Source organism: Lissotriton vulgaris, chromosome 6 (assembly GCF_964263255.1).
Source record: "Lissotriton vulgaris chromosome 6, aLisVul1.2, whole genome shotgun sequence".
In the NCBI taxonomy this organism is placed as follows: domain Eukaryota; kingdom Metazoa; phylum Chordata; class Amphibia; order Caudata; family Salamandridae; genus Lissotriton; species Lissotriton vulgaris.
The window spans coordinates 1,409,683,040-1,409,694,308 of record NC_141694.1 but is presented as its reverse complement, the minus strand read 5'-3'; the positions used below and the strand labels follow the sequence as shown (position 1 = coordinate 1,409,694,308).

The window sequence follows — 11,269 nt, the reverse complement described above, 5'->3', positions numbered from 1 at the left end:
AGAGAGCGGGGCCATATTGAATCTCCACACTGCTTTGCAGAATGCAACTACCTGCACTGTAGCATGCTTCTGATACATGTGCGTGCTTCTCTGCGCACACTGCTGTGGGTGCCTGGGGATTAATGTTGTCTGTTTGTGTGAGAGAAAACAATTGCATGCTTCCAGTGACGCATCCCTTTTACGGGTAAAAAGCATTCTGCAGATTTATCATTAGCATCTAAATGCGAATGCTCCTAAATAATTCAGAGCGGTATCCAGCTGGCATGTCCTTGACCCTCCCTGTACATCCCAGCAGAGCCACAGAGGGATTATCTTTCTGCCACCTTTGGAGGGGGCGGGAAACGTGCGCCTTAAAAGGCGGATGTGGGCAGAGAGCGAGGAACGGGAGACCTTTTTTTTTTTAGCTTTTACTTTATTTAACTTCTAAATTTAGACCCGGGCTCCGGACAGTGTGTCATCAAATTCGCGCACAAATTCTCCTTTAATAATCCTAATGCAGAGATTTCTCCAATCAAAGCTGGGCCGCTCTGATACCTGACGCCAGCTTGCCTGCTAATGTAGGCCACACTAGCAAATCCAGAGAGATTGAGTCGGACGCTGAGAGTAGCCCTGTCGATCTTGCTGGTTTCCCCTCCCTCCCGCTCTCCCTGTCTCTCTCTTTGTTTCACTGTTGTTTATAATAAGAGGGAAGTCATATCAGGGATCATTAGCTGAGAGCATCCCAGCTGGGATCAGGACTGAGAGCAATGGGTGGGGAAGGGGAGGCGTCACTCGGGGATGGAGCGCGCGGCGAGGAGATGGACGCGCTCGCGGCTCAGGCGGACAACCGGGTTAATGAAAGCATGAGGTGGCTTTTAGGCAGCAGCTGGCGGAAATTTGGACATGCTGGCAGGGGCACGTACGAGTGGTTAACCAGCGAGCCGGGCCTGCCGCTTCTGGAAACCCAACTGCAGGTCAGTCGCGCGGCCTGGCAAGGCGGAAGGGGGTACTTTGTGTCCCGTGTTGCACTTTTTCTTGTGTTTGGGATTGGATTTTACTGAAGGAAGATACAATGGGGTTTTCATGCTCCCTGGTGTCATGCTAGCTTGTGGAAAGGTACTCATTGAATTTTCTACTTTTCCTAAATGAAGAGAAAGTTGTGTCGACTATAACTTGAGTTTCACTCTGCAGTAGGGACACTCTACTTGGCAGTTTAACAGCGACTCACTTTCTTGCTCTTTGTCAAAGTTTTGTCTAGTATTTGAGCACTGTTGAACAAAGGTGTGCATAAAGACAAGTACAACTTTTTGAGCTTTTGTGTGTATAAATGACACACTCAGTCACCTCTACTTACTACCAAGACCTGTGCAAACAAAACGTATGCCTTTAGAACCCCCCAATCTTAAATAGTGCATATGATCGGAAACAGAGACCGTTGTGTTGTTTTAGAATAAAAAGTTGCAGGGTTGTCACTTCGTTCATGTTTAGTTGTGTTAGAAAACTAACTTATGTCTCCAGTGTGTGCAGACAGTAACTGTGATATGATTGCTGCCCCACCTTTGTTCTCGTCTCTCCACTCTGAACCCTGCCTCTGCCCAAGAGCTGCAATAATTAAAGTGACAATGCTCCTAAAATAGGGAGACTCCTGGCCTTTTAAGATGACAATTTTTGGGTTTTCTGCAAACCTCCCTTGCAGGGGTTCCCAAATGTTGGCATGCCTTTGTAGAGAGAGTACTTTCCATGATATCCCCGCCCTGGTTAATGGAGGGACTGAGTCCAGAATCAACCCGCTAGCAGAAGTGGATGTAAAGTTTGTTTTTTAACTCCCTTCTATTCAAAGCAAAGTCTCAGAAGGATATCATAATCTGGTTATATTCATTCTTACTCACTTGTGATGTTAGGAACAGCCCCTTCAAAGAGCCTCAGCCCACCTTATGTTCAATGGGACTGATCAATAGGAAGAGGCGTCTCTCAAAGAGGTTCCCCACTGGCAGGTGCCATTGGTGAGGCTGCACATGGTGCAGTTTTCCCTTTCTTCCTACTGGGGTGGGTTGCTGCCTGTTTCCCAGTGACAGCCAGGATCGCAGTGCAGCGCTCCTGAGGGGTTTGCGTAGAGTTGTCGCTGCCTGTAATCTGCAGAAGACCTCTCACCCATGAGCTGCTCTGAAGGCGCATTACGCCGCACTAATGCTGCTTCACTCTCTAAGCTGGGCCATGATTACTTTTCAAAGGAGAGAAGGGCAAACTTGCTAAATTGTGTAGGGGGCTTGAGTGACTCTGTTGCAGGCGGATATGAACCATGCACAGCGTTTGTTGGCGCGCCCTACTATAGTGGCTATAGACAAAACCCCATTTAAGAGGGTTCGAATGAGGGTAGCGGGTGCTTTTAGAAAGGGGCTCCATTCCCCTTAACCTGAGAGGGGTAACCGTGTGCCACAGCACTGCAGCTGCCTACATTGGCAAACACTGTCTTCAGAATGTTTGTAAACCTCCATCCTACTGCAGCATCCCCTTCATGTGGGAGCATGTCCCAGGAGGGGTTATCTTTTAATCCCTCATCAGAGGAGCAGAGAACTTGACAAAATTAATCCTTCTATTGCTGAACGCACTGCAAAAGAAAAGCACTTTTTTGGGCTTTGGTGCTGGATAAAGAACACTGGCAGGAAAGAAACAAAAATGAACAGCACATTTTATTTATTCAGCAAAAGCAGGTTGAACATGTAATTTCCAAGTTTCACATATCTGTTTATAAATATTGTCACTTTAAGTCAGTTCCAGGCTTAATTATAAATTGATATGTGGAAAAAAGGCAGTGCTGTACAAAAAGTAAAACCAGAAATATTCTTTTCACATTCTTTTGTGGTTATGTTAATTTGTTGTTTTAGTAAAATAGGCTTTTGACCATTTAACTCCATGGCTGCTATGCGTTTTCCCCCTCTGTGCTGAAAATTCTTTTTTTACATTGTTTTTTGACGAGCTGGGCTCGTCATCAGTGTTTGAGGAGGCTACACCATGACGAGCCCAGCTCGTCATGAGTGTGGAAGGGGTTAAGCGAGAATTACAGGGGCGTAACTTGGCCAATAAGATTGGAGGGGGGGGGCATCAAATTTTCCAAAATCAGGCTGGCATATAATATTAAAATACATTACATGATAAGCAGGGGTCATGAGTGGGCCTTAGGGGCAGTGGAAAGGTGAAGAATGTGGATTGGTAGGAGTTTTAAGAGAGAAACCACAATATTTGGTCAAATATCCAACATTTTTAAGGACTTTCAAAACCGAGAGAGAGATTTGTCTCTGTGTATGTAAAGATTCCGGTTGAAATCCGAAAGACATCTCACAATATCCGACTGAAAGCAGCTCTACCCAACTATTTATAAAAAAAACTACATTTATTAGGGGGTGTAACACCCCAAACACCCCTGGACAATTATTCTGAGCTCTTTGCATCACTTCTTGTGACATTCCTACATGTGACATCATTGTGGTTTGCATATGATAATTAATCCCCTTACTGTTTCCTTACAACGTGTGTCCTGGTAGGAATAGATGCAGCAACATTAATTTGTGAGCTATAAATTATGTCAGTATAGATTGCTCATTTCAGTAATTATAATTGCTACTTTGGTAATCTCTTTTAAAACATAAAAAAAGCAAAAAATAGGATATCTGTGCTTGAGGGCTCATTTCCACCTCAGGTGGAGCAATGTGTGAGGAAGATAGTGAGACACGTACAAGGGGTCAAGTTATAAAGAATCAGAACCCAATAAGAATTCAGAATACTTTATTGTGTCATCCTTACAATATACAATACATAATCGACAAACGTCCAACATTTGTTAACATACCAAAATATGGCAAATGTTTGGTATGTTCTAAAGACAATCAAACTACCGGAGCATATTTCAAAGAAAGACGCTTTTATTAGATAAATAAATGGAATAAACTGTGCTCTATTTTATGACTTTTAATAAAAACTTAATGCAAAAAGAGAAAAATGCTCCTCTTTTTTCGCTGGTAAAATGCGTGACTTAGGCTCCAATCTTAAAGCTATCTGTGCATTTAAATTAAACTTAGTAGTGGATATGAATTTATTTATTCGCCACAAGTAGGATTTGCTCTCACTGAAATTTTCACACTATGGTGGAATTAGTATGTGAAATGTCAGCGTTATGTTTGTATCTTTCCTGGGTATGTCACCATCAAAAGTTGTCAAATATACAGAAATTGACCCATTAGTGAGTATTTACCGAAGCTTAGCAGTTACTTCCCTACTCCACAAGTTCTTGCAAATTTACAATTGTCAATGTCAGATATAAATGAGTTTTCATGCTACGCATGGGAAAGGAGAAACCACAAAACTGAAGGAGCTATAGGAGAAAGATTTCTTTTACCAGGAAAATATTTTCCCCATGGAGATGCCAAACAAAAAAAGTCTTGATATGAAAATGCGCGTGGCGTCAAATTTATGCATAGCGAAATGTAAAACTTTACTTTCCTCCACGCAGAAATGGTTTCTAATGTGAGTTATTTAGGAATTCTCTGTGAATTGATATAAAGTCAGAAATATGTGTAAAACATAGGCATAAGCCTAGAGAAGACCATTTTTTACTTTTTCCCGCAGAAATGTGTTTTATCAGCCACTAATAGAGAGTGAAATCTGTTTGCTACTGCCTACATTCAGCAAGAGATGGTGAAAAGACATTTATCACATTTTAGCTTTGTCCAGGAGACAGGCTGTGTAGCTGGCTCACCCTGGGAGACATCTAATATTAAAAGGAACACCATGATGGCACAATATATCAGTGGTGGCCTTCCCAATCCCTTGTCACTGTGGGTGTTATTTCATTTCGAGGTGGTGAGGTCAGTCTCAACCTACCTGCCACGTCAATACCATCTACAGCTGCACCAACTATGGAGCAATCCTCCTGACTAGTCTGTCTTCTCTGTCTGCACTTCCTGCATCTAAGATGAACAACTCAGAAACGCACATGAAGTGGTGCTGGGGAGCAAACAGGAAAGGGGGTGGAAGTAGAGTCTGAAGAAGGAGAAACGAGGCACACTTCTGTGGCGCCCGTTTTTCCTCCCCCTTCTCTTCTTCCAATCTTTTTTCTTTCCTTCCCACCAGTACCTCTTCCTGTCAGTTGATGGGCCTCCCTCATGGGAGTGTCCTTCGTGTATTACTTTGCAAACCACCCAAGGGTGCTGCTGGAGAATGTGTGGTGCAGAAATGTTCCATTTAAAAGGGGGGCGCCAGAGAGGAAGCCTTAGAACTAGCTATGTGCCTGGCGGACAAAATGGGTCACCTGGTGGGGCTGGGTTAATTCAATTACAAGCCATAATCAACTTAGTTATTTTGGAAATGGCTGTCACGCCTCTCTCAAATGGGGTTCTATAGGAAAGTTGCTGTTTGGGGAACCCTGTACTACTAATCACGATGGTGATAATTCCGACCCGGCAGGGCCCGAAACCTGTACAGTAGTTCTCTATAGACGTACAATTGGCCACCGGTCATCCTTCCCACATTTTTCTACTTATTCTACTCTCAACCTTTTTGATCCCCGACGTCTTGTCCTGAGTGCCAATTCTACGTCTGTAGGGAACTACTGTACAGGTTTCGGGCCCTGCCGGGTCGGAATTATCACCAGCGGAGCGACCTTATTTCCCGTACAGCCTATGACTGAGCCCTGAGGATTCGCAGAAGCGATGAAACACGTGTCGGCTGGCTGTTTTCTGAAAGAAAATTTAAGAATTGTACTTGATAAATACTGTGCAGTAGATCCCTGATTACTCTGTTGCTTTGTTTCTCTCTCTTGTATACTAATTTGTACACGACTGAACTGTTTATCACGTGTGTGCATAGGGTATTTCTACTACATGTGAAGGTGTGTCTGTCTCTGGGTAGTAGTTGCGGACCTGGTTCACAAAAGCATTGCATACATACGCTTGTTTTTGCTCACACATATAGCATGTTTAACCAGCGCAGATTCATAATATATATTCATAATACGAGAATCAGTGCTCACAAAATGATTTAGTCACATTATTATTATCATAATATTGTATAATGTTATGTTTGAGCAAATCTGCTTGCAGGGGATCAGTGTGGGTGTTTGTGGAGTGGGGTTGCCTTGCAAATCAGGTGACTACCCACAATCCTACATTTGTGGCTATTCACAGAGTTTAGCAAGGACCATTCCCACCCAGGAGCAAATCTTTAGCCGGGTTTGGAATAGGAAAACAGCCCTAAAATTGGAGAGCTTGCAAGAGAAGGTATTTACCTGCAGGGAAAACATATTTCCTGTATTGCATCTACTTAGGAGTACTCATAGAATCCTCTATGAATTCCAACCATAAAAAATGTGAAAATGTACTTTGTTATTATTATTATTATTATTGAATTTTGTACCGCGCACGGTTACCCTTGGGCATCCAAGCGCTTATAGAAACCCAGAGCAGGCTATTAATAGAGAGCAGAGGAGCTACAGTTATTCTGGAAAAAGATGCGTTTTCAGATGTTTCCGGAATCTGAGGAGGTTTGGTTCGGAGCGCAACGAGAATGGGAGGGAGTTCCAGGCGCGCGCTGTATGGATAGAGAAACTCCTGCCCCCTGAACGGGCTCTCCTAATTCTCCTTGTCTGAAGGAAATGTTTGTTGTCAGAGCGTAAGGCTCTAGTGGGCTTGTAGGGGCGAATTATGTCCTTCAGAATAGCTGGTCCTTTCCCCTGTATGCTCTTGTGGGCGATGCACAGGGCCTTAAAGGTAACTCTCTCTTTGACAGGGAGCCAATGGAGTGCTTTTAAAGCAGGCCTGGCTGACTGCCTGGCCGGAACGTTCCGCAGCAGCCTTGCTGCTGCGTTCTGCACTTGTTGCAGGATCTTGAACGTAGACTCTGGCGCTCCAAGAAAGAGCGCGTTACTGTAGTCCAGGCGTGAGATGATTAAGCCTTGGACTAGCAGCTTCCGGGAGAGTTCTGGTAGCAGGGGGAGAACCTTACGGGCCGACCGGAGCATTCCATAGCACACGCCCGCAGTCTTCTTGCCGTGTGTCCTAAAGGACAAATCCAGACCCCCAGGCTCTTAATCTCCTTTTTTGGGTCGGGCGGGGTGCCCATGCAGTTGGGCCAGCTGCTTGGTGAGAGGGCAAAACTTGACTGGCCCAAGATCATCAGCTCAGTTTTTGATCCGTTCAATTTGAGCGATGACCTGGACATCCAATCGAACACCTCTCTCAAGCATGCATGGAGCATCTCGGGCTGTTTCTCCAGCTGTGTAAGACTCACCACTAGCTGGGTGTCATCCTCATAGCTTATGGTTTTAAAGCCAAACGGAGACACCACACCCTCCAGGGGTGCCATATACACGTTAAATAACGTGGGGCTCAGGGATGAGCCCTGTGGCACCCCGCATTGAAGTGGGAGGGGAGGAGATTTTGCGTTTCCTTCCCAGACCTCGAAGGTACGCCCCTCCAAAAAGGAGGCCAACCATTCCATAAAAGGTAGAAGTAAAACTACTGGGGTAACTTTTAAACTGTTTTAAAGAATCAGCTTCTAAATTAAGTGCGAAACTATGAGACAAGTTTCTCATCCTGCTGTTCCCAAATAATCAGATTTTCTGATCTTGCTTGAGGTGGCCTTTGACATGGTGTGGGTTTGTTTACTCATTATTTCAAATCCGCCACTAAAACAGGAGAGCTTTCTTTGAGGGTTGCTGTGCTGCCACATAGGCAGAAAATAGTGTCCCTCTGCCTATTGGTGTGCAAGGGAAGGAAGAAAAAAACATCAATGCTATAACCCTCGATGAGTGACTTGGCTACATTTGCTTCAAGTAAAATCCAGGGTTTAAGACCCATCCATGTCAAATTAACATGTCGATGGAAGACATTTTTGTTGAAATTTAGGTGCAGAAGCACACTTTTATTTGTACTTTGTACTTGCAAACCCCACCCTGTTTAACTTTAGCAGAAATGTTAAGAGGAGTTATTAGTGCACATCTCCATTCACCTTATTTTGTTCAAAGAGAACTTTATTCAACCTTAGGATCGCAAAACTCTAGAATGCCATGCCTCTCCCTCTCCGATTGACGGAACCAGAATCAACCTTTAGGCGAGCTCTAAAACCTGGCTCTTCCACCGTTCCTATGTCTTCTGAGTGCCTCTCTGGGATTCGACTGCCTTAGCGCCGGGCCACCTCTGTGGGAGGTAGCTGTGCGCTCTATAAATGTCTAAATAAATAAATAAGTATTGGGGGCTTAAACATCAGCTCAGAAATTGCTACCTACTAGACTTTTTCCATGTGCACAAGGCTGGTAGTTGTTTCGAGCTGCAAAATGTGGTCCTACCATTCTAACGGAGCCGTTTGTATCAGCAATCTAGAGAAAACCATATGCATGTCTGCTCAGTTGAGTGTGGACCATTGGAGTTACACAGTTTGAGAATTTTTTCTGTCGCTGCTTTAGTCTGGAGCGGTGCTGCAGAGGTAGCATTGGACACTTTCGACCCTCAAAGTGACTGGGAACAGAGGTTGGCCTGCACCCAAACCTCCTAAAGGACGAGCCGTCATTGCAGGTTGGCCTCAGGTTACCACAGTAGCTGGCTTGCCAACTACATCTGCAATGCAGATGTGCATGCATGCCACTTTGATAGTTTCGGGCAGTAAGGCACCTTAATTAATTAGCTCTTAGGGTATGCTCAGGACCACTGGAATTATGAAGCAGGAGAGGGCCAAATTATGCTGCAGGATTGAGTAAATTATGCAGCAAGAAAAGGCAAATTATGCGGCATAATGCACATTTGTAATAGTATTACTACATTATTTAGTCATTCTTAAATTAGGTAACACTGTCTGGATATTTGTTGCCCGTCATTAGTACCAGTTTAACACCCAAATGTAGCAATAAGCAACAGAAAGGTGACCAGTTCACCTTTGCTAAAGGGCCTTCCACTGTGCAGCAACACGTGTTGCTACTTTTTTAGTAACTTTTGAACCATTTGAGGTAGAAACATTATTTTTGTTAAAATCTTCAGATTATTTCAGCTCAATATCAACTATCAGGAAATTGTAACAGTGTGTGTATACAGGTAACTGCTAGGCTACTATAATTAATTAAGTGTATATATATATATATATATATATATATATATATATATATATACACACGCACACACACATATCTCTTCTAGGCAGCACTGCGTGGAGTTCAGAATATTAAATCTATACCTCCCTGTCTTTACTTACTTTTATGGTATTTGGTAGTTAATATTTTGGCAAGTCGACATTTTCGTCCTGGATATTCTGACATATATTCCTGCTGCTCACGTGTTAGCATTCTAATCAGACAGACTAGTGGGTTTCAGTGATTTATGAAGAGATCCTTTATAACCTAAATCATCTGTACTTTGTAACCTGATTGTCACAAGTCCCAATCCTGGTAAATTGTTCAGTATTTAGTGCACCCACTACAAACATCCGCATTTAAGCAGCAATGCTTTATTTGTGAATCTTTGTAGCGCTAACACACACTTTCATTCTGCTGAGGTCGATAGTATGAGGCAGATACTATGAGTGCCGTTTAGCAGGTTAGAAACCCACACAAATTAAATGCCAAAAACAATTCAGCATAGATTGTTGGTGGTATAATCGGTCATCATTTCTATGAACTAACCAAATGACAGAAAGCCCTACGAAACAAGGGAACAGAGATTTTCATTACTATATGGTAGTTTCACCAGACATAGCATAGTAAATCACTTTGCCCTGCTGATTTGATTTGTGGCCTATGTAACTTTAGCTGCCTGCTGAAGGGCTAAAATGAACAAGCATTGGCATAGCCAATAGGTCTCGCCTTTGGGACCTTATACGTGTTTGGTTATCCATCACAATTTAATATTATGCACGCCCGAAAACGGCTTATCCTGAAGTTTATTCTAACAAATGTATGTCACTAATGTACATCCACCACGGTGAAGGGCGTAGAGGAAACAATGGAATTAATAATTAACAAAACATGGCAATTGTTGTGCAGCAATTTCTTGCTTGTGTGAGAAAACCATATACAAAAACTGTAATATAAAAGCATGCCATTATATCAATAGGCAAATGTTTTTAATCTCAGTAAATCGGATATTGAAATCTGGGTGATTTTTTTTTTCTTCTAAAAGTGTAGCCGGCATTGTATTCCTGAGAAAATAAATCCAATGACAAAACACATCGTCCACTCCAAGAAAAAAACAAGCCACGTGTTCTCTAGAAGCAATTAGTGCAGTGTTGTGATACCTATTGGCGATAATATAAATTATTTATTGTTCATATCCACACTTCAAAAAGACAAATGGGGACCTAATGTAAAGCGAGGGGGTGGGGGAAAGAACTCATAATGAAGGCATAGTCCCAACATAATGTGAAATGGTCACATGTATCATACAGCACTTGTGGTGTGTGTATGGCTAAGCCACGTGGTGAGCTGTATTATTGTTCACCATGCAGTCTCTCAAACCCTGTATCCCACTTAACCCCTTCACTGAGGCGGCTATTCCGCCGCAGTGCTAAGGGGGCGGGGCGGAAATGCGGCGGGCGCATGCTGGTGACGGAACCGCTCCGTCACCAGCGTCGGTTGCTCTGTGCTTATGATGGAGCGGTTCCGTCATGGCCCCGCCCGCTCAATAGAACGCTCAGCACAGGTGCGGAATTCACGCCGCGCAGGAGCTTTGGGCGGGCCATGACGGAACCGCTCCGTCATTAGCACAACGCCACCGCGGCTGATGACGGAGCGGTTCCGTCATCAGCAGGGGAGGGGTTAATGGAAGGATGGCGAAGTAATGCCCAACTGGCACCAGCCGGTGGACTTGCTTAAGTCTCGAGAAACCAATCTGAAAAGCATTTTTGGGGAGTAATTGGTTAACAGGGTATGGTGCTCCAGGAACCCGTATGGTTGATGCTGTCAACAGATGGGGAGCAAGACTCAGAGTAAAGTATAGTATCCATATAACAACTGGTGGTTCAACATATGTACCAGACGTTGAACTCGTTCGTGCCACGCTAGAGCAGTCGTGAATGACTCGGGGTGAAAGCGCGCTGCTAAGTATAACTCATTTCATGCTATGGAAGAGCGGAGCCCAACATGATGTTACTGCCGTGTTTAACGTCATGGGTATACTATCTGGGTCACAATCGCAACACCAGAGAGGCTTGAGGACATCCAGCGGGGCACACATAGAGCGCGTCACAAATTTGAGTGTAACAAGGGTGGCGTGGGACACGCTTCAGGGTAATGAGGAAACGGGGGAGGACCTAT

At 44.0% G+C, this 11,269-nt stretch overlaps 1 protein-coding gene across 1 annotated transcript in view; it reads left to right on the top strand.

Moving 5' to 3' along the window:
* The first annotated feature begins 716 nt into the window (after nt 1-716).
* SMIM28 (small integral membrane protein 28) overlaps nt 717-11,269 on the top strand; it is a 201,490-nt gene continuing 190,937 nt past the window's right edge. Inside the window, exon 1 of the mRNA XM_086925413.1 lies at nt 717-953. Coding sequence (XP_086781539.1) covers nt 747-953 — 207 coding nt within the window. The 5' untranslated portion in view covers nt 717-746. The remainder of the gene's footprint in view (nt 954-11,269) is intronic.